Source organism: Pteronotus mesoamericanus, unplaced genomic scaffold (genome assembly GCF_021234165.1).
Source record: "Pteronotus mesoamericanus isolate MK-2021 breed Mesoamerican mustached bat unplaced genomic scaffold, CSHL_Meso_final scaffold_232, whole genome shotgun sequence".
NCBI classification, from domain to species: domain Eukaryota; kingdom Metazoa; phylum Chordata; class Mammalia; order Chiroptera; family Mormoopidae; genus Pteronotus; species Pteronotus mesoamericanus.
Window position 1 is genome coordinate 5,882,171 of NW_026555311.1, and position 24,654 is coordinate 5,906,824.

The 24,654-nt window shown below is 34.9% G+C and overlaps 1 protein-coding gene across 1 annotated transcript in view; it reads left to right on the plus strand.

The window, feature by feature from the left end:
* Positions 1 to 24,654, plus strand: part of COL25A1 (collagen type XXV alpha 1 chain) — a 481,906-nt gene that overhangs the window by 238,904 nt on the left and 218,348 nt on the right. Inside the window, exons 3-4 of the mRNA XM_054591568.1 lie at positions 19,143 to 19,187; positions 21,106 to 21,113. Of these exons, the coding sequence (XP_054447543.1) occupies positions 19,143 to 19,187; positions 21,106 to 21,113 (53 nt within the window). The remainder of the gene's footprint in view (positions 1 to 19,142; positions 19,188 to 21,105; positions 21,114 to 24,654) is intronic.

Below are 24,654 nucleotides of genomic sequence, written 5' to 3' on the forward strand. Positions count from 1 at the left end.
TTGAAGAACACGAGTCCTAAAGATGATTTCTATAGTAAGTCAGATGAAAGAGGCTTTTAAATTTTTTATAATTCTATACCCATAGGATGGTCTCATAAACAGTATTATATTTCCTGGAAAGTTGCAGGAGTAAGATATAAAGCACACTTAACTCAAAAGAGTTATCTCTTGGATTTTTGGTTCATCATTACTACCTACATGAGAGCCAAAGAAAATTTAAAGGTTACATGTGTCTCCAGGAAAATCCTTATAAGAAATCACAAATACTGTATGAGAATGAGAATAATTGTATTTGTAAATGTTATACTCTCAAAGTGACATGATGAAATTTGACTTTTATAGCTCATTCATTTATAAATTCACCGAACATCTATTAACATTATATCATTCTCCAAGGCACTAGGGCTCAAAGATAAATCAGACTGATCCTCTGTTCTCAGGTGCTTGAGAATAGTAGATGGAAGCCGGCTAGTACAGGAAAAATTACAGTACAGCATGATAAGTACTATAATGAGGATGGAGGTGGGTAAGGTGGTATTAAAAATATTGATCAAGCAGTATGGTACCGGCTCCAAAAAAATCAGAATAGATACCAGCCTTATTGCTGGAATAGAGTTTGAAAGATCACCTCCTGGGCCATGTCTTTCTTCCTGTCATGTGGAGATTCAGGAGGCTTCAAGGTAGGAGCACGGATGGTCGGGGTATTAAGAGGAAAAGTACTTGGCAGTGGTTGGGGGCGGGGGGACTACAGAACTAGCTAACTGACAACCAGTGTGATAGTGCTGATGTGTGCCAGCTGCAAATCAGCTCTGCATTTGGAGTGTTACAATTTATTTAAAAATGAATGTTCAGATATTTCCACTGCTATTATTCTAGATTGCTGTCTATTTTAAATTCATTGAGTATATTTCTGCAGCTGTCACTAAGCTTTGCTTCAAATGGTATATGTATCACCCTCGGGCAGGTGGGACATGTGAAGACTTTGATGGGACTCTGCTCAGCTTGAGGTTCTGGATTTAAATGACTGATAGCATGTGTGGGTTCACCAAAGATATTACTGTTACAAAAGGGTAGTTATGTACTACCTTTAATCTGACCATATTGCATTTCATCATTGGTTGCTGCAGTGAAATGAAAAACCTTGCCATATAGTGAATACTTTAATCTATCATCATAAAGAAGGCCTTGCCAATCTTGGCTCAGAAAATCTAGACTTAATGACCAAACTGGAGAAAAATAAAAATAGAGGTTATTTAGTAGTTATCTTTTTATGATTTCCTCTAGATTAATATTAGATATGTTTGGTCATTTCATCTGATAGAAGTTAAGGAATAAAACTGAGAACAGACTCGTTCTTTAAACACATATACACATATCCATAAAGCACACACACAAAAGTATTTATAAACTTTTGGCATTTTTGGGTTACAGCATCAATATTTTATAGCACAAAAAATAAAACAAAATGTTTCTGTCAGGCACCTATAGAAGACAGTTCTTTATCTGGTTAAATTGTAACTGACAGAGGTGAACAAAGACTGGCTGCTGATTTATTACAGTTTGTGATGCAATTGAATGGAAGTGATCCTACTTCCGAACATTTCTTCACGAGGGAGGCAGGGTGTGTAGCAAGATCAAACAACTGTGCTTCATCATTGTGTGTACTCAGGCTGAATGGTTAGGACTCCAGAGGGATTTGTTTGCCTGCATCATGCCCTGGGCACTTCCCCTCCTCAATCCCTGTGGAATTTCTCAGCTGCAGCCATCAGTCCTAGGGGTTAGATGTGCCTGAAAGAAGCAGACCACATTGCTCTCATTCATTACTGCTGCCTAGTTCTTGACACAGTTCTGAAAAGCCAATGAATTGTGGGCTCTGGCTGACTCTTCTACCACTGCTTTTGATAGAGCTTCCCTCTACCTCTGTCTTCTACTTTCTCAAGGCAGGAGCTCCACACTTAATACCAAAAAAATATGGTAGTGATTGCGATCAGTATCCCCATGTAATGATATATCTGCATGTTTGATGTGAAATCAATGGACTAAACTGGCATTCTTGCATTTACTTTTGGGGGACCCAGAGTTACTACTTTTGTAGGTAGAGCAGGTATGGCCATTAGTTAGGAAATGAATTATTTTGTTTTGTTTCTCATTAAAGCATATTGTTGGAAGGAGATCTAGTACAGTCTTTTCATGTTGCAGATAAGTCTAAGATTCTGTGAAACAATGACAATGAAGCATAGGAGTTTTCTGGTTCTTAACCCATTAATCTGCGGTTTCCTTTTTTCAGAGATAATTCCAATTAGTATTCCACTGATGGAAATCAAGAATTAACTGATTGTATGAAAGTGGAAATATTAGAAAGAATCTCACAGATTTTAAAGGGAATCAGTAGAAAGATACAAATAACCCTAATAGGTTTGGCCTCAGTTTTGTGTTTTGCTGTTACAGATTCTCTAATATCATCATCACATTATTATCCGTTTCATGTGGATGGATTATTGTAATTATGTTTGTGAAACTGACCTTGATGCTATCCATGTTCAAATGAAAGACCAATGTTTTCCAAGTTTTGGGGCTTCCACCTTCAATTATAAAGGTGTATGGATCACATCTTGAAAGAAAAACTAAAGGCTCTGCAATGAATTTAATTCGTAATAACACGCCAATATTCTGATGCTGTTTTCAAGGCCCACGGTTGACAGCTGACTATTGTGCAAATGATAGAGGGACATTTGGTTTTATGTCCCCAGCATATATAAATAGTACCACCAACTTTCTATAAGGCTCTACTCCTCGGAGCCACCTTTGACTTTCAGCCTCTCCTGTTCATTCCTACGTCGAGTTAAGCATCCAAGTTTGGTTCTGTTTTTAATCAAAATTACGTTTACTATCTAATTTTTGTCCCTGTTGTCACTATACTTTTTATCACTTTATGCTTTAGCTTTGGTAAGAGATTCGTACTGACTTTGGTTACTCCTGCTAGGTTAGTCCTCCCCAAATACCATTTTCTTCATGCCATTATATTACTGCTCAGCCTATGATGGCTTCCTATTACTTACTAGAGAATTTCTTGACTTCTCCTATCTTGAAAGCCCTCTGTAATCAAGACACACCTTACTCATCTAACCTTGTTTCAAACAGAAGTTCAAATTCCAGTGAAGGTGTCTCATGGTTAGCTGCAGTGTGTGTGGGTAGCTGTGTTCTTCATGACTTACGCCACTGCTTGCCTTATCCTCTTCATATCTATTTCTTAAAGTTAAGCTAAAGTTTTACCTTTCTGAGCAGCTTCTCCCAGTTTTCTTCTCTGAAATTTTGTGGTATGACAAAATACATACAGTATAACACTGTATTACATAATGGCTAATATTGTTTGGTAATTGTCTTTGTTTTAGGGCTTGTATCTCTAACAAGATCATGAGATCTTCTCAGGAAGAAACCATACATACACAGTGTTGATAGTATAAGGCATCCTTGCTTATTCTTTAAATTAAAATATTTTCAAATTCAACAGCTCTTTTAGATATGTCCACCTTTATCTCAGCATATTCAGATATTCAGAGAACAATCAAGTTCAATCAAGTATCTAGGAAATTTATTTTCTTTATAGAATTTTTTTTTTACTGAGTATTAACAACTAGCTTCAAAGCTACCAGTAGAATTTGAGAATTTCTGAATGATTGTGTAATGAGGAGGCTGATTTTGGAGGATAATGAATACTGAATAACCTGAGTATTCAGGTTGTCATCCAGGTACATAAATATGATGGAATATATGTACTGTAAAAATGGACTAAGATCCTGATTTTCTTATTTTTGTTCACACTCATATACAGATATGGAGATTCACTATAAATGAAAATTTATTCTATTTATTTTACACAAAGCTCTTTGGGCAAGAAATATAGTTTACATATATTGTAAAACCATCATATTCAAGACACCTTCTTTTGAGTTTCAAGAGATACCCAGTGAGGCCATTTATGGGTACATTAAAAATATAAGTCATTTTACTAAGGAGCATAAAAGAGATTTCATAGAACTACTTCCATTTCTGAGCATGATGGTTCCTTCTATATTTACTATATTTTATATTTTCCTTGAAGGTTTTCCTTCTAATGTTACCTGGTATCATAATAAAGTGCCATGTTTTAAACTCTTCTATTTTAAAAAAAAACCTCTTATGAGAACAAGTTGTAAAATAAAAGAATTCAAGTCCTACTTTGAAATTACCCTCTCTCTATCATAACCTAAGGTTGTATAACTCTTGAACTTTCACCCCTGATCATTAGTTCCAGAATTCCTGGTCTGCTTTATCAGAGGTCTTTCATAAGTCCTTTAAGGATGATTGGCATTTATCATTAGGCCTTAGACATATTACTCGTTGGCCTCTGACACACACCCAAACATTGGCATGCTTTGAGGTTCCCATCTTGGTTAGAACAAAGGATGCCTGATAGAAAGCCAAGATTTTGGTTTATGTTTCCTTTATTATTTAAGGCTCTAAGAATGTATGTCTACCAAAATAAAAGCCTTTCTATTTCTTTCTTTCTTTCTTTCTTTCTTTCTTTCTTTCTTTCTTTCTTTCTTTCTTTCTTTCTTTCTTTCTTTCTTTCTTTTCTTTCTTTCTTTCTTTCTTTCTTTCTTTCTTTCTTTCTTTCTTTCTTTCTTTCTTTCTTTCTTTCTTTCTTTTTTCTTTCTTGCTTGCTTGCTTGCTTGCTTGCTTTCTTCTTCTTAGTTCCTATACAACAGAGAAAAGAACCTCAACCCCAAAGTTAAAATTGTAGGTCTTGGATTGCTCTTTCTGCAGTTTGATTGGAAAATGTTTGCTTGCTGTATGATGTGTATAACAGCAGTAAAGCGCCAGAGTTATTATGAAATCATATGGGGAAGCATTTTATTCATAGAAATCTACTCATAATATTTTGTATTCTAGGGAATTTTCCTGTCAGGATGAATCTGAGATTTAACTATAAGGAAACAACTGTGTGTATTTTGAAGGAGGCACTGAAACTCTGTGGGGTGGTTAGGAGATTTCAAGTATCTTTTTAAATGGCCAAATGGGACTTGATTTTTCTGGTAAAGATCACTGATGTTAGCATTTCTATGGGAGGCCAACAGTTACTCTGACCTGAACTGTAGTTTGTTCTAGTTAGTTTAACAAGATAATTTGACATTTTATAGTGCACTTTTCATGTACATGGACATTTTAAATACATCATAGCATTGAACAAATTAGTTCTGTGTATAGGCAAACAGCAGGTCCTCCTTAAACAGTGGTTTAAAGTATGAAATGCCATTCCTTTCGCTATTCAGAAAACCAAGAATAATGGTAAAAAGTGTGTGTTTTTACTTAACAACTCTATTAGAATGTTTTCTAATCTGGTAGTGATATTGCATGAAGGCAGAATCTACATCAATTCATAGGTATGTTGGAAAAAGTTTGGAGGAGTAAAATGGACCACGTACATGGTGAAGGAGAAAAGACCGTCACTTTCATATTGTATCTTTTTAAAATTAAATTTAAGTAAGGAGAGGACAAGAATGATGAAAAACCAGGAATCAGGCAAAAGAGACTTACCTAGCAGGGAGACTTGGGGTTGAGAAATACTGGGAGTAGGAGTTCCTAGTGGGAAAATCTTATCTTGTAAGTACTTCTTCCCATATTTAATGGAAGCTTATTGATCATGGGAATTGCATGATGAAAATATATTAAAATGATTACCCTAGTAGTTGTATGCAGATGAATCTTAGAGAGAGCAGTAAGAATTCAGAGCTGAAGAGAAAAGACCTAAACTATCTGAGTATGTATTATCTACATTTTGTAGATGTAGAAGCTGGTTCTACAAGGTTAATCTGCCTTAAGTCACACAGCTAGTATATTGAACAATCAAGTTCAGACGTATTTCCATAGGGCTGATTTCAAAAATTCCATTCTGTTGTCTCTTTATTTTCTAATCAGAAGAAATACCACAAGTATTACTGTTTCAGCTGTTCAAAAAATAGTTGTTCATTCAACTAACATTTAATTGTGTGCCAGGCACTGAGAACATAATAGTAAACAAGACAGACACTATCTTTATTTCTGAAAGATTAATATTTTTATTTGTCTCATTCTAAACATATGAAACAGACTTGTTAAAACTGGTGTGTTTGTGCATGTGTGTGCTATAGTTAACATTACTGTATTCTACACTTAAAATTTTAAGACATTAGATCTCATGTCAAATGTTCTTACCAACAATAAAATTTAGAAACAGGCATACATGGTATGAGTATATTAATTAAGCATGTACATAAATATGTGCTAATCACATTCTCCTGGGTTAACCATGAGTGTTTTCAGCGGGTGGAGAGAGAACAGTTCATTTTTAGCTTTGTAATATTGATTAACTTCTGACCAGCAATTTCTCATGATTATTTTACACTTAAAATGAAAAGATAAAAATAAATCTATAAACTAGATTGTAAACAGAGGTCATCAGAAATGTTCGTGAACCTATTTCTAAGTTTATTTAAAACTCCTATTTTCCTTAATGGCAGCACTGTGTGTTTGTATCAGAAAATACAGTGATCCATAGTGTACTCAGTAAATAGCAAGTCTTTAGTTGTATAATTTACAGTTTAGGAGTCAGGCTGCAGGGTATAAGTCCCTAACTCATCACTTTCTAGATGTGCGATATTGAGCAAGTCCCTTTACCTCTCTATATCATCATCTTCCAAAATTGTTTTGTGATCACACAACTGGTATAAATAGTGAAATGGTGCATGGATGGTGCTTACCAAATGCCAGAGGGGTGGTGAACGCTCATGGATATTAGCTCTCATCATTACCCCTTTTATTATATTCAAGTTCTCTTGTGTTTTGTTAGTTTTGCCCATGAAACGGTGTGGTCATCCGGTTGGCGGGCATCCATGGACAGCCTTATTCTGCCACTCCTGCTCTGATTGCTCAGTGCACTCATGCCTTCATGCCTGTTCATCGTGTCTAAACTTCCATGTTGTCCTTTCCCTCTGAAGGTTTTCTACTCCTGTTCTGGCGTTCATTTGGACTTTTTATTTACTTGTTCTCCATCACTAATTTTCAGTGTTAAACCACTTCTATTAGGACTGTTTTTCCTATTGGTGACTAACTTAGGTAATAGACATATTCAGTAATTCATTTAACACTAGCTTAAAGAAATGTGGGTCATTTGCATGTGTATAAGTGGCACGTGTGCTGCTACCGTGAACAAGTCATCCATCAGCAATTTGGCAGAGGCTTGCAACATTGCAAAGTCATTAATGAAAACAAATTCCAGTTTGCACTAGCCCACTTTTGTTCCATTTCCCATAAGAAAGATTGTCTCAATCTCTGATAAATTAAGAATTAATATTATTTAATATATTGAACATGTGACAAACTATATTCAACCATTATCTTGTTTTTTTTTCTGTTACTTTAAAAATTCTGTTTATCTTTAGAAGATTTTTTTTACCACTGTACACTCTATTGGAAACATGGAATCTAGAGAGCTCATTAAAATTTTTCTGCAAGCATGGGAACTAAATTTTTTTAAAGGTTAATGTATTACATTGTATATATAATAACCACTATTGTTATAGCATATAATCTCACAAGAAAATACAGCTTTCCTCTTTCTCAACCCCAGCTCTCTGACATCTTGCAGCCCCCTCCCCTGCAAATAGAAATAAAAAAAGCTGTCATGACAAATCTCCTGTAGGATCACGGGGTAAAGCATTCTAGTACCATAATAATGAAACACTTCATGTGTGGGAGGAGAATGATAGAAATAACAACCGTGCCACATCAGGTCTTGTTAACATCACTGCACTGCAACACTGAGCCCTGTGTAGCTTGAACAGTTTCTGTTGAATATTCGACATATTTATTATCTAAATATTGAAAACAGCAACAAAGACAATCCCTCATTTGGAATTCTATTTTTGGAAACAAACCATCTACATGAAGCCCAGAAATGTTTCTTTGTACTTGGTTTGGAAATCCCTTTCTTTTATTAAGTGCAGTAGTTTTCCAGTATATTCTTGTGAGAGTGTCCAATTGTCTTGTAAATATGGTCATATTTTCCCTACTTATAAAAATTTACAAATATCAATTAATACTTAGGTGAACTTGAAATGCTTCATTTAAACTTAGCACCAGCTGGAGCTGAATTTACTTTGAGATAACTGAGAAGAAGGGTTACAAGGCAATGTTTGCCCATTGGCCTTTTCTGCAAGGACTAGAAACTGAACCAGTTAAAAATAACTCTTAAAAAAAACCCCTCTAATGATCAAGAGAAATAGATTAACCACAATTCTGATGTAAGTTATGTGTGTTTATTTTAAAAATTTCATAGAAATTGTTAAAATTGGAAAAATATAAAAATAGATAAAACAGTATTTTATGAGAACTATGTATTTTACAAGACAGATGAAAATATACTTTGCCAAAAGGTCATGCCTTGCCACTTAAGTACTCTCTTAATGAGAAGTGTATTTTGAAATAACTAGTCCAACTCTTTCTAAGCCAGTGACTTTTAAACCATTTTGGCTATTATCCCAAAGAAGCATTGCATTTTGCATTTAAAACAGTGCACACATACATATCCTCCCAGTTGGCTTAGGTGGCCTAATGTGTACACTGTTAATACACTCATTTATTAGCTACCGAGGGGAGTTTTTAAAAATACCTTCTATGAGTCACATTGTTTTATTCCCATTTATTGAACACAATTTCTGCACATACTTTATGTTTCACAAATTTTATCCAAAATTATCAAAAAGTTTTGGTATAAAAGCTAGAAAATAAGTATATTTATGAAAAGAATATTCATAAAATTAATTTAAAGATATGGCTTTTTAATTTGATTTTTAAAATACCCTTTAAAAATTTGACACAAGTCTAATTACTAATATAGGAGCCAATACCTTATAGATATTTATAGCCTTACTAAAGTTATGATAATGGCCTAGTTAGAGCATGAAAATAAATATTCAGCAACTTCATTTTTGTTTATAACTAAAATAATAATGAATTATAATTCTAACAAACTATATATTTTTTATTGTTCAAATAACATGTAGCAATAGAATCTCTGAAATATTAGTATCTCTCTTGTGTTATTAAGAAAAGGGAAAATACTTTCACAACTTTTCAATTGAACTCATTGCCTTTAATATAAATACTGTATATCTAATATTACTCTCTAGTGAGAGTTTTGGAGCATGGCTATTGTAAAATTAATACCTACTTATTTACTATGGTTAAACTTTCTTTTATAAACTGATGTTCTGTGAAGATTAGAAACAAGAATTTAAAACAAAAACACACACATAAAAGATATTTAAAACAAGCAAGCCTGTGTTATGTATAGTGGAGTACATGCTAATTTAAAGTATCTTGGCAAATAAATGTCTTGAATTAAAAAAAGCTATTTCTTTTAAAAATTAGCATGGTATGAAATGATGTTGGCAGGCTTCAAATAGCCCATAGACAGTATTTCTTTAAAGGTTCATCAAGTGGTAGACCCTCCACCAGTTCCTAGAGACACAGGGATGAACAAGAGAATTCCTACCCTCAAAAGCTCCCAGTCTAGTGGGAGACAGACATAGTCAATAATAATACATCTGCTTAAGTAGCCATGTCATAAAATATGAGGCAAGTTCTCAATAAAATGAAGCTGTTTGGAAAGTTTGTGCCAATTGCGTCCAGTCCCAGCCTATGGAGTGTGAGTTCAAAAAGCTGAGGCAATGTGGGGAGTCAGGAGAGCCCTGAAAACAGAATGAGGAAGCTAGCGTTGGCTGCGTGGGACCTTCAACGGGTTGTTTTCACTCCAATTTTACATTTGCCGAACTATGAATCATTGGTTTATAAACTTGTTTTTAGCCATGAACTTTTACTGCAAATGGTTATAATTCAGTATGACAAATTGGAGCTGCTCTGATGGTTCAGTGTGAAGCACAGTGTGAAAAACTTTGGCCTGTTATCACCTCCCGGGCATGTTTAGTACTGACATTTCATGAGTACGGAGAAAATAAATTTTGGCTAATATTCTACTTCTACCAGTTATTGGCTCTATAGCTTTTGCTTCTAACTGTGGAATGAAAGGCTCTGGTCTATATTGAAAGAATTTCAGGCATTCAGCAAGCAAGCAGGTGCAGGGACTTTGGGGAGGGCTCTGAAATTAATCTGTGCCTATTTGTAAGGTTAATCCAGAAGATCTGAAGGTAAATCTGGTTTAGTCTTCTGAAAGTAGCTGGAGGATGGGGAGGATGGTTCAGAAAGGATGATCCCTGTCTCCTGTGTGCCCAGACAGGTCCCTCCCTCCCTACAGCCATCTGCAGCTGTTGGAGACCTATTCCTGGGATCCACTGGGGTGCAAAGATCGCTCTGGGTCTGCACACATTTACCCACTAGGCCTCGCTACCTCAGCCTGCATCTGCCCCTGGGGCTTTTCTGCTTGCTGCTTCTGACTCACTCTTCACCTCCCTGACCACAAGCTCAGTCTCTTTCTCTGCCCTTTGCCTTCAGAATTCTGGTTAAGAGTATTTACTTTTTGGTATATATACTGTGTTTGAGGTATTTTATAGCATTTTCTCTGATGTCCTTAAGGAATCTCTGTTTCTCTGGAGACAAAACTTGTAAGAAGTTTCAGCTTTTTATTAGGATGTGCCAAATTGTTTAGAAGTCTTAATATTTTATTGACAAAGGTGACAGTAATATAGCATGGATATAGTAAGTAAGTTTTGCGTAATTAATAAAAGAAAGGAAACATTCTATTAACATATGCATATGGTATTTTAGAGTTTTCATCTTCACAATAATCCTATAAATGTGGTAGAGTTAGTGCTATTTACCAGATCTTTTAGCATATTAAAATCAAAGAGGTTAATTGGAAGTTAGCTCAGTTTACACATTAATGAAAACCTTTTAATTCTTTGTGCCCTGTTTTTCCCATTATACTAAATTGCCTCTTTGAATATTACAATTAGATGATAATATTAATCTCTCACACTTTTATTCACATACATATTCAGCATTCCTTATAGAATACTGATGTTATGATCACTTAATGACTAAATACAAAACATATAAATAAAGCAAAAGAAAGAGATGATATTTGTTGCACTCCTAGTTTGTGCTCTTACTTGCATACATTGCCTCCTTTAACAGAGATTCAGTCAGCAGTTAACTCCCTAATGGCCCAAGTCATCAGTGACCAGGAGGCCATTTGTGTTATGAGTGGCCGCATTCCTCCCTGTTCTCAGGTTTTTATGACAACATACCTAAGCACAATCATCCAGGTTGGAGTCTTTTCTTTATTTCTTTTACTTAAAACCACTTTATTGAAACATGACTGATGTGTAAAAAGCGGTACATAGTTAATATTTTCAACTAGATGTGTTTGGTGTAAGAATACATCTTTGAAACTATCACCATGGTCAAGGCCATAGACATATCCATCATCTCTCAAATTTTCCTACTATTCCTGTTATTATGATTATTATTTTGTGGTAAGAATGCTTAACATAAGATCTCTCCTCTTCAAAAATTTTAAGTGTATAGTAGTGTCATAAACTATAGGTACTATATTGTATGATAGCTCTCTAGAACTTACCTATCTTGCATAACTCAAGTTTGTACCCTTTGATCATCACCCATATATTTCCCCCTCCCCCCCAGCTCCTGGCATGACCATTCTACTCTCTTCTTCTATGAGCTTGACTACTTTTGATTCCACATGCAAATGAGATCATTACAGTGTTTGTCTTTCTGTATTTGGCTTATTTCACTTAGCATAATGTCTACCAGCTCCATCTATGTTGTTGCAAATGACCGAATATCCATCTTGTCAAAGGCTGAATAATATTCCACTGTATATACACATACACAATATTTTTCTTAATTGTTCATCTGTCAATGGACTGTGTTTCTACACCTTGCCTATGTGGAAAATGCCGCAGTGAACCTGGGAGTGCAAGTATCTCTTTGAGATACGTATTTTAGTCCTTTTGGCTAAATACCCAAAGGTGCAATTGCTGGGTCATATAATAGTTCTGTTTCTAAAATAATAACTTCATACTATTTTCTATAGTGGATGCATGAATTTATATTCCCACCAACAGTGTATCAGGATTCTTCTTTCTCCACAACCTCTCTAGCATTGATCCTTTTTAAAAAAATAATAACTATCCTAACAGGTGTGAGGTGATTGATCATTGTGGTTTTGATTTGCATTTTTCTAAAGATTATTGTTGTTGACCACCTTTTCATATACCTGTTGGCTGTCTGTATGTCTTCTTTGGAGAAGTGTCTATTCAAGTGGTTGGCTCATTTTTAAGGTGGGTTTATTTATTTATTTATTTATTTATTTATTTATTTATTTTTGCTATTGATTTATAGGAGTTCCTTATGTATTTTGGATATTAACCCCTTAGAGGGTGTATCATTTGCAAATATCTTCTCCTGTTCTGCAGGCTGAGTTTTTATTTTGTTGATAGTTTCTTTTGATGTATAGGAACTTTTTAGTTTGATGTGATCCCACTTTTTTATTATGCTTTTGTTGTCTGTGTTTTGGTGTCATATCTAAGAAATCATTGCTAAGACCAATGTCAAGGAATTTCATTCCTATGTTTTTCTCTAGGAGTTTTATGGTTTCAGTGCTTATGTTTAAGTCTAATCCATTTTGAGTTGATTTCTTCCCTTTGTTTCTGCCCACATTATTTCCTCTTTCAAAAATGCAGCAAACACAGCCTGAAATGTGTGTTAAAATAGAAAGCGAGAGATAAAAAAACAAAACAAAGCAAAATACCCTGCCAATTATAAATTCTGAAACTTTTCTCAAACACTTCCTGTGCATTTAATTATAAATGTTTTTAAGATGTAAAAATATTTTGAAATACAAATAACATCCCAATTAAAAAAAATCTCTTCTAAGAGTCCCCACGAAGGCTATGTTTAACCTCAGCTTGAAATCCAAGTAATAGGAATAGAACTGACAAGTAATTTATATGATAAACCAGATAAGGGTATTCCAGATACCTTCAATAACTACCCACCCTCTAAGAGCATGGGAAGGCCTCTCTGTAGGCATATGTTTATTTCTAGGTACATATCTAATCTTAGTGAAGAGCCTTATTATGAGTAGGTAAAATACATCACTAGTGAGGAGTAGAGTGCTCCAGCAATATTTGTTGTGGAAACAAAGGACCTGACTTAGCTTAAGACACTTTGCTGCGATCTGATTTAATGACCTTGATCTGTTTTGGGTTTTTTGACACATCTTTAAAGAATTAGCGTTATACTAATTTTTACTAATTTTTATCTCAGGCTGACAGTTTGCATCATCTTTCAAGAAAAAGCTCTTTCTGTTGGATGAACAGGATGAAATTTCTTAACACAAAGAGCATTATGAAATTTCTTAACATGAAGAGCAATCTGGTTTTATAGCCTTCCTCTATTTTCTGTAATTCATTCTTCACTTCATGAAATCTCTGCTTATAAGTCTTCACTTCCTCTGTTGCTGATAGCTTCTGCTTTTTCTCTTCCTATTCATGTTCTTGAACCAATTTCTTTTGCAGAGTCATGTCTTTCTGCGGATAGAATTCACTGACTATTTCTGCTGCCAAGGATCTGGCCAAATTCAGTAAATAAGAGTCAAGTTCCAGCTTCCATATTTGTTCTTACAGCTCATGCCTGGCTCATACTTCATTGCTCTGTTTGGAATGGAAATGGCCACTGTCTTTTTAAACTACTGTTTGCAGCAGTTTTGTCTGGGAAACAGCAGTCATTTGTCTTTTCTGATTTTTTCATCTTCTCACTCCGGTAATCTGCTAGTTGTCCATTGTCAAATTTATTCCATCCATATCATTTTAATTATTTCTACCCTTAAATTCAGAAGCAATATCAAATTGTCTCATTTGCACAGTAGACTTCTTCCAAACATCTATTTATTTTTTTATAAGCAAGATCTTTATTTATGTCTTGCAGAGTATTTTATATAATTTATTAGTTCCCTAAGTTCAGTATAATGCTTACCCCAGTCCTCTGTTTCTTATGGTAATTATAACATTTTCTTTTCAAATCTAGTATTTCATCATAAATCATATAGAGTTTAGATTCCTATCTTCTCACTTAGTTTAGCTTCATTTTCTCTCTCAGATATTATATATAAGACCTTGGCATATTTAATAGATATCTGTCTTGCCAAATATCTTTTTACTTTTCTTAGTTTCTATTTTTCTCAGTTCTTAATATAATAAGCAGGTTTCCCACAGCATTTGATTCATTTCTCTAAGCCTTCTGATTGAATATTTGAGGCAGACATGTTCTATCTTTGTGTCTTGATTTCTTTAAAAAAATCATTCCTTTATTGATTTCTTTATACACTGATTTCCTGTAAATATAATTTTTAAAAGTTTATTTCAAACTATTTTAAAAATCTTTATGTAATCTATTGCTTTTACTTAATAAATTTTACTATTAAAAAGGAATATTCTTCAGGGGAATGTGACAAGCTAATTCCAGTAAACAAATATAATTATAGGTTCTAAGACTTGTCATAAAAATCAAGGGCCCCTTGGCATCTTATTATGGGTGAGGCAGTGGTCGAAGTATTTTCCACTGTAATTTTGCCTCTGGTAGTTCCTAACGCTTTATCTTTATCCTTCAATATTCCTAAGTTTCTTGTTCCATGTACTTAATTGTGATTTATTTTGACTTGACACTTAAATTATAAATTCAATCTCAGGGATACTATATTCAATTCTGGAAAATTCTCATCTATTTTATCTTTAAAAAGGCTCTTCTATCATTTATTTTGGATTCTTTTATTGATATGAGTACAATTTTGTTTTTAAAAATGTATAGATACATGGATAGTGTCTTAGTCTATTTGGGCTGCTATAACAAAATACTGAGTGGCTTATAAACAACAGAAATTTGTTTCTTTCTGTTCTGGAGGCTGGAAAGTCTAAGATCAAGGAGCCATGACGGTTGCCTTCTGCTGAGGGCCCTCTCTCTGGTTCATAATTGGCCAGCATTTTGTTATAGCAGCCCGATAAAAGAATCTAAAAGAAATGATAGAAAAGTGTTTTTAAAGATATAATAGTTGAGAATTTTCCAGAACTGAATATAGGATCCCTGATATTAAATTTATACTTTAGGTGGCAAGTCAAAATAAATGACCTACAAAGGAGTTCCCATAAGACTGTCGGGTGTCTTCTCAAAAGAAACTTTGCAGGCAGGAAGGGGCTGGCAAGCAAGTACCTACAGCCTAGATTACTCCATCCAGCAAAGCTATTATTTAGAATTAAAGGGCAGATAAAGTGCTTCCCAGACAAGGTAAAACTAAAGGAGTTCATTATCACTGAACCATTATTATATGAAATGATAAAGGGAATTATATAAGAAAAAGATCAATATGATGAACATTAAAATGGCAATAAATTCACAACTAACAATAATTGAATACAATTAACAAATAGAGCAAACAAGCAGAGCAGGAACAGAATCATAGATATGGAGATTATTTGGAGGGTTATCAGTTGGGAGAGGAAGAAAGAAAATGGGGGTAAAAGTACAGAGATTAAGAAGCACAAACTGGTAGGTACAGAAGAGACAGGGGATGTTAAGAACAGTATAGAAAATGGAGTAGCCAGAGAACTTACAGAGAAGTTATATCCATGACCCATGGACATGAACTAAAGGAGGGGTTGCTGGAGGGAATGGGGGTACTGGATGGAGGGAGGCAGAGGGGAAAAATTGAGACAACTGCAATAGTATAATCAATAAAATATATTTTAAAAAATAAACAAAAAAAAGGCACCAATCCTATTCATAAGAGCTCCAGCCTCATGACTTAAGCACCTCTGGAAACCCCACCTCCTAATACTGTCATCTTTGGGGGTTAGAATTTTAACATGTGAATTTTGTGGGTATACAAATATTCAGACTATAGTACATAGATAGATAAGAGAGAGAGAGAAAGAGAGAGAGAGACAGAGAGAGAAACATTGGATCTATCTCTTTGGGCTGCATTCTGCATCTTCCATATCAGTCCTTTCTTCAACCATATCCAGGCTAGCACATAACTGATTTATCTTTTTTTAAAAGTTTGATGACTATATTTTTAGTTTTCAGATTTCTAAAGGGTTCTCTTTCAAATCCACTTTTTCTTTTTCTCTCATTTTTATTTAAAATCCCTTTAATCGATGCTAATTTTTCATTTAGCCCTTAAAGCTTAATTAACATACTGGTCTTTGATGCTTTTTAAAAATTAATTAATTTTACTTGGAAAAAATTTACAATCTTATTATTGAGTACTGTCTTTCTTAGCATTAGATTTCTTCATATGTTTTATTATTTTTAATTTAATTTATTGGGGTCATTGGTTAATAAAATTATACAGGTTTGAGGTTTACAATTCTGTAATACATCATCTATATATTGTATTGTGTGTTCACACCCCCAAGTCATGTGTTCTTTATTTTTGGAATTTTGGTTTGTATATTAATTATGAATAAGAGAGGGTGTGTGTGTGTTGTGTGTGTGTGTGTGTATATGTGTGTAATTTTTTCTGTGTGTTTGCCTTTCTTTCCTCTGTGTTTACCCTTTCTTATGTAACCATTTTATGTTTGTCTTTACCCAACCACCAAGCCTGCTAGACTGGACTTATGTTAAAATGACTGTTTAGGGCTCCTGCCCCAGATTTATGTTGGGGATATTATAGAATTAGGCATCAAATCAGCAGATGCTTATTTTATTTTCTGATTGAGAGATTGTATCTGTATTCCTCAACCTGTAAGCCATACACCTAGATTTTTTGCAACATCTCTTTAGCATTTCCATGCCCCCAGCTTTAAGAAGTGAGTCTGGCCTTGGCTGGGTGGCTCAGCTAGTTGAGCGTCATCCCATGCACCAAAAGGCTGTGGGTTCAATCCCTGGTCAGGGCACATATGGGAGGCAGCCAAGTGATGTTTCTCACACTGATATTTCTCTCTCTCTGTTTCTCTCTCCCTCTCTCCTCCCACTTCCTTCCTTTATTTCTAAAGCTCTGTGAACAGACCTCCAGTGAGGAATAAAAATAATAGGTAGGTAGGTAGGTAGGTAGATAGATAGATAAGTAGGTAGATGAGTCTCGCTCTGGTTAGAGAATTTTGGAGCACTTATTCTTCAGGAGTAGAAGCCATGGCCACCATGCCTACTTCTAGAACCCAGCAGGCTCATGGTTTTATCCCTGTTCTCAATTTTGCATTTCTGGTCCACTTCTTGCCTATAGGCATGTCCTTTTTTTTTAATACAAATACTTCTAAAATGTCTTTTTCTTTTTATAATTGACCCTGTGTTTGGAGTAGAAGGAACAAATCAGAGCATAAACTCATTGTGCCATCTTCACAACATGCTACTAATGAATTTTTCATGTGTATATTTTAATCTTTTCAACTTTTTTGCTTCTTCAGGGCAGATACATATCTTACCCATCACTTGTAACTCCTACTATGCAGATCACAGACATCATCAGTATATCATAGTTGCTAAAATTTCCTTAGTTTAAATGATTTTGTAATAGAAAAAATCTGATCTTTAATCTTAAAGACATTTTACACATCAGAATGTGTCAATAAAGGAGTTTGCAAATGTTTACAGTTGTGAGTACACAAAACACAGTTTATAAAGCTATTGTAATAAATCGTAACCTGCATGTCTTTTTTTATATGAACAACTATAAACCTCCTTTTGCCCACCCCTGTATGTATTTGTGTATATGTGTGCTTAAGTGTGTACAGATGTATATTTTTTACACTCATTAGGGTCTCATTGGGTTTATTTACCTGTTCACATGATATTCCTTCTGCTTCTATTATGGCCAAGAATGTCCTAAATGTGATTAAAACCTCTTTTTCTTTCAGAATACAGACAATTTTGGACTCTCCTACAAAGCTGCTTCTCCTAATATTGTCAATTGATTTTATTGCTTGATTGTTTTTAAACCTCTTACAAAACACAGTTGGCCAGACTTATTGTGTGTACAGGCTTGAGAGGAAAGTAACTGGCCTACTGATGTTTTTATTTCTCATGATAGTGTTTCCATGTGGAAGTCAGTAGCTCAGGATCCCATTCAGAGTCTGCTGGATGCTAAGGCCTGTGCTGCCTGTATCTTCAACTTTGTAGAACTTGGAAGTCATCAGTCCAGCTTAGCAGCTCATTCTTTAAAATCAGGGAGTCCTGTTATTTTCCTTGGCCTCTTTCTTCCAGCAAATATTACAAGACCTCAATTCTCATTGTGGGCTAATTACTCTCTTTTATTTGCTGGAACCATAATTCAATGGGAACTAGTCCTACCCAAGGAAATGAGAGGAGAAATTATATAATTGAGAAAAATGGTTTGAAAGCCATGAATGTCTAGACTCTTGTGCTAAGTCTGCTACATACTAGCTTGGTGGTCTTCACAGGCAACTCACTGAAAAAAAAAAGTGTTTCTCTACTTTTAAAATGGGATCATTATAAAGACTAAATATTTATTGAATAGAATAATGAGCTACCCCCTTAGTAAAATGAGACCGACAATTACTAACGAAACACTTTCCAATTAAAAAGGTTGTGATTTTATAGAGAAATACTAATATATCAAAATACACATGTAATAAAATAGAAATATTTGTCAGGTTATTTTCATTACTAATATATGCATTTAACTAACTGCCAACAAAATATTTTCAAGAGAATCATGATGAAATTTACTGAAGAGAAACCAATCATTTGTACTCAGTACTTTCAATTATTAATTATACAGAAACCTTCAGAAGAGAAATTTTCCTAAGAAACATGAACTCAATACCACTAGTTTGCTCAGCAAAGTCTTTCTTTATTAATGACATTTGGGCAGGGTGAACACAAATTTCAAATTTTTAGTGTTCCTAAGTAACACTGGATGGTGAGAGATCTTGTGCAACTTTTATAGCTAAATGAAGCTGAAGAGTTATGTTGAAATACCAAAGACAGTGCTGGCTTTTACAAATATCTGGTTCCTTTTTTTTTTTTTTTGAGATTCTTAATTAAAAACAGTAATAAAATATATAGAAATTATTTACTAGTCATTTTGGAACCACATATTTTAAAAAAAATCAATCTTTGTATTTCAGGCCCTCCAGGGAAACGTGGTAAGAGGGGACGAAGAGGAGAATCTGGTAAGTCTCCCTTTCAGCTGCTCTGTGTCACTCATGATCTGCTTAGGTTCCTGCATCTGTTCCTCCTAATTAGTGATTACATTGTCTTGTTGGAGGTTGTGCATGTGTATGTGGGTGGGCATGCATGTGTGTATGTGTTTAAATCTCTGCTAGACCCAGCATATTTTTATCTTATTTCCATCAAAGGAGAAGTTAGCAAAATATTAGTAACTCAGTTTTGGCTTCTTTATTGCATCAAGTCCTTTCTTTCAGTGTATAGTGAGGGTTTCTTAGCAGCACACAGTGTGGCGACATCACCCATGCCTCCATCTTCATAGGTGGTCGATCCACAAACGCAGGTTCTCTGTGAAAACATCTGCCTTGGGACACCAGGGCACATGTCTAAGAAAGCTTTATTATTATTTTATCCAACTGGTACAATTTTGTCATGCTTTACTCTGATTCATTTCAACATTTGAGGATTTTTATTCCTCTTGTATATCCATAGAATTTTAGTGATGACAGGAGCCTTAGAAATCAACCCAGTATTTTCATTTTGTATTTATGGAAATGGAGGCCCAGAGCAGTCAGGTGATTTGGCCAGGGCCATGTGATTTTTGTGAGCAGGACTTGAAACACAACCAGCTGTCCTAATGCCTACTTCAGTGAGTTTTTGCTTTCAGGCCAAATCCCTATATGCAAAGTGAAACAGAAGAGCCAAATAAAAACTTTTGTTTTTTTGAAACCAAGATACACAAGTTGATTGAGTTCACTTACTGTTTTACTTGTTTATAAAAGTCTAAGACTCCAGAAATGTAAATGACTATGTGAGGCCATTGTTTCTTACTTGCAAGTAATAGAAAGGTAATTTCAGGTGTGATTCTGGTGCATGATAAATGTTATTTTCAGTAAGTATTTCTTAGTATTAAAAACAATGAATTACTAAGCATTGAAACAGTAGACATACTAATCTATCAAAAAGTGCAAAAAGCAGATTGATTTTATTTGACTCATTTCCTCTTCTATTTGAAAAAAAGATGTCAAAGTAGAAAGGGTTTATGAAAATTCAAGAATTTGGGTAGTGTAGCTGCTTAATTACTTTAAGAGTATTCTCAAAAGTTGTCTTTAAACCTCATTGAATCTAAATGATTGGAAATGTGTGTAGGTATTCCCTTCACAAAGTGCAGTTTCATAATGGGGGATGCTTTATAAATTTGTTTTAAGGAAAAATAAATGACAAAACATTGATGGGATCAAATAATCATTGAATTGATTTTTGTGTCAAAATAAAGAGGGTTGAGGAGAAAAAAAGCAAAAATTTTTTGCTTATTCAGAGACTTTTAGAAAATACAAAAATTAATTCCCAACTTTCTGGCTACTTAGAATTGATGTTTTAATCGAACATATGGCATATGAACTGTTGAAATTTTCTTAGAATTTCCTGGTGTTTTGATGAGAATACATAGTTTTAAAGATACTTATGTAAACATCAGGGCTTATTCTTCCATGTGTTGACAATGCTATTGAATGAAAAACATTCTTAGAATAAATAATGAGTTTATTTCCAATTTAGAAAGTTTACAGATCAGTTATCAATTATGATTCACATTTTATCTTTTTAGGTATATAAATTAAACAGTCTTTGTTTAAAATAGATAAATATCTCAGTAATTTATAAACAGGCCTCAGGGAATCTGAACATTCTTTGAAATTTTATGATAAATTTTGTATGCACATAGATGTAAATATATTTTTCTGACATAGTGTCAAATGGTTCATGCTCTAAAAAAAGATTAAGAATCACTGACTTCTATGTCCCTTGTATTATACTGATGATTATGATGATGCTTTAATATTTTATTTAATCTTAATGTTTTGCATATACACTAATTTGTCTCTCCCTTTTTCTTACCTTCTTCACCCACCCCTCACCACCTAGGTCCTCCTGTAAGTACCTTTGCTGCATTTTGGCTCCTCTGCATTAATCAGGATCACGTATGTTAAAACTTGATTAAAGCCTCAGTCTATATTTCAATGAGAAAAATGTTACTGACCTTTCAAGAGTACTTGACTTTGGGAAATTATTTATAAAGTACATGATTTTGTGATCATGTGGTATGTTAGAGTGCAATATGTGTCAACTAAAAAAAACTTTTATTAACATCATCACCAACCAATTACTCTCTTGGGACTGTTGAAATAACTTATGAAGTTCCTGATGTTAAATGCTTTTCCTGGAAGTCTGAGGGGTTTTTTTGCAAGCAAATCTCCAAGCTCTTTCGCACTTCTTTTTTCATCTGTTTAAACTTGTATCTGAAGTATTTGCATTTCCCAGTCTACTAAAGGCAGATGGCAACATGATCTCGAAAATGATACCCCCCATGGGCTTGGTCCAGCACTCTCCCTTAGGCAGTACTCCCTTTGAAGTCCACTGGAGTTTTGCCTGCATGGAGAGCACTGGACGTAGCCCGTGAGGAGTTGCACTTTCTTTCTTTCTTTCTTTCTTTCTTTTTTTTTTCCTTGAGTAGGTCATAGCGGCAGCATTCCAGTCTGCTTTGCACCCACAGGAACAGATTATCTTGTCAGCTTTGAGCTAGATGTGTTTTTGAGTAATATCCTGGATATCTGCTGTCTGACCTCAGTGTTTGTACTGTGCACTGTATATTTATGGTAGCGATGATCATTGGCCTTGAGCTATTTTCTCATCCCCAATAGCCACTTTGCTCCAGGGTTCACAGACTCCACATTGGCAACTTATCTAACGGGCAAGCATGGTCCAGGGAGAGGGGCTTAGCTTATACTCGTTTACTTTATTCAGAGGAAGCATTGGCTTCCAAATATCTTTTGCAGTTTTCCTGCCACATTCAAGGATGGAGTGTATATCATGTTAGAAATGACTGTGCTTCTGTAACTGACTTCCAGTTCTTGCTTAATGCTAGGCAGATGGCATACCCCAGGCCTAGGAGCCTGATGCTTTGGCTCCTTATTTAAGCCTCCATCTTTAAAACTAGAAACAAACCACTACTACCCAGAGGAAACTGTTGAGATTACAGCCAGAATAGAATGTCCAAGGCTTCTTTTGTGGATGTAAGTATTAGGCAGGCTAAGAGGTAGTTAAATCTCATCTCTGCCTTATGGTGACTTTCAGGATTCCAATATTTCCTCTTTGGCCCTTCACAAATTTAGCAACATAGCTCTTGCTTTCTGGGGGCTATCTATTGGTCCAGGTTCTCTATCTAAAGACCTCAATTTTTCTTCCTTCTGTTATTATATAAAGAGAGCAGAGGACTAACATGTTTGACACCTCTAGCAGATTACAGGCCATGTTCTAGGCGCTGAACACTTAATACTTTCATTTTGTCTCGAAACCACCCTCTGATGTACCTAATCCCATTATTTAGGGAGGAAATCACTGCTCAAAACTGCACAGCCAGAAAGGGTCTGCAGAACTGAAATTCAGTTAGATATATCTGATTGGAAATGTTTTCTTTTTACCACATTATCCCAATTCCTTACGAATTATAAGTGTGCTTATAACTATAATATCATGAATCATTGGTACACAGGTTTGGCAGGCTATGGGTCAAATGGTATTCCTTGATATAAATAATTACATAAATAAAAGCATGACCAAAAATGTAGAAAGCTAACCTATAGATAAGCATTAATACTGCCCCATCTCAATTGCATTTTAAAAAGGTTATACTGTGTTTAACAAATTGAATCAAATCCAAGAAATAAAGTATAGTGATGAGTTCTCATACTGAGTAAAAGACAATTCAGGTTGCTCACATTTAACAAAATGAAAAACCATTGATTGCAAAAAAGAGAAAAAACACATATATTGATTATGCTGTCTTTGCTAATACATTGGACTCTTGGCATAGTATGTGGGACCCCATATCATGGGGGCCTTTATGGATGAAATACTTGTAATGAAATCCTCTTTAGCCTCCAATTCTTAAACCCCCCCATATATGATTTTCAAGCAGTATTTGCTTTTCATAAAATTTTGCTTTAGACTATGGCTTTATAAAATATTTCCATTATGTTTCTTGCGTCTGAATAAAAATTATTAAGCAGTGAAATTTATTATGATTAGATATATTGATCAATTTTATATTTATTTAGATGCACTTTCCAATTATTAATTTGCAGCTTCCTATTTTTAGCTGCATTTAATTTTATGTGTATTTTTCTTTCCATTTCTTTTTCATAAACTGAAATTTGGAATTTTATTTTTAGAAAATTTTATTTCCCTAGTTGTTTGTTTTAAAAATATTATTTAACTATCTCCACAAATAAAATTGGATAGAATATCAATGCTTATGCTGCCATTTCAATAGCAATTGTCATGCTTCTGTTCTGTAAATTAAATGTAAAACACAAAGGTAGTTTGAGAAGTTCATTAGTCTTGCTAGTCTTGCTTCTAATGAGCAATCCTTAGCACAGAACCTGTATCAAGTAAACTCCAGCTTCCTTCTAGCCTGAGCTTTTGTGGTCCTGTGGCTTGTACTGAAGGAAAACTTGGTGGTCCTGATGCATATTTTTTTGTCATTCATTTTTAGTAGTGCTCAGTAGTCCAAGAGACAGCACTAGGGCACTCTAATGTTTGCTAATAAACAAACTAAAATATGGTAGATTGGTTGGCCTTTGGGACAGTGGCAGATTTTTCTTTTTTTTTCTTTTTTCTTTCTTTATCCTTTTTTTTAATTCATTTATTTTTCCAAATACATTTGTCTCTGCCTTCCCCCACCACTTATCCTTGCCCCCTCTCCCTTCCCCCCTCCTTTCCTCAATCCTTACCCACTTTGGTTTTGTCCATGAGTCCTTGCTATACGTTCCTTCACTTGCCCCTTCCCTTCCTTTTCCCCCGCGAACTCCTCCCTCCTTCCCTCTTGTCTCTGTTGGTTTCTTTTCCTTTCACTGTTGCTGGTCTTATTTTCCTTGCATCTTTGTTTTGTTGGTTAGGTTCCGCTTATAGGTGAGATTATATGGTATTTGCCTTTCGCCCCCTGGCTTCTTTCGCTTAGCGTAATGCTCTCGAGTTCCATCCATGCTGTCACGAAGTGTAGTAGTTCTCTTCTTCTTTCTGCTGCGTAGTATTCCATTGTGTAAATGTATCATAAATTTTTGATCCAATCATCTGCTGATGGGCATTTAGGTTGCTTCCAACACTTGGCTATTGTAAATTGTGCTGCTATGAACATTGGGGTGCATAGGTTCTTTTGAATTGGCATTTTGGAATTCTTAGGATATAGTCCCAGCAGGGGAATCACTGGGTCAAAAAGCAGTTCCATTTTCAGCTTTTTGAGGAAATTCCACATTGCTTTCCACAGTGGCTGCACCAGTCTGCATTCCTACCAACAGTGTGCTAGGGTTCCCTTTTCTCCACAGCCTCGCCAGCACCTGTTGTTTGTTGATCTGTTTAGGATGGCCATTCTGACCGGTGTGAGGTGGCACCTCATGGTGGTTTTGATCTGCATTT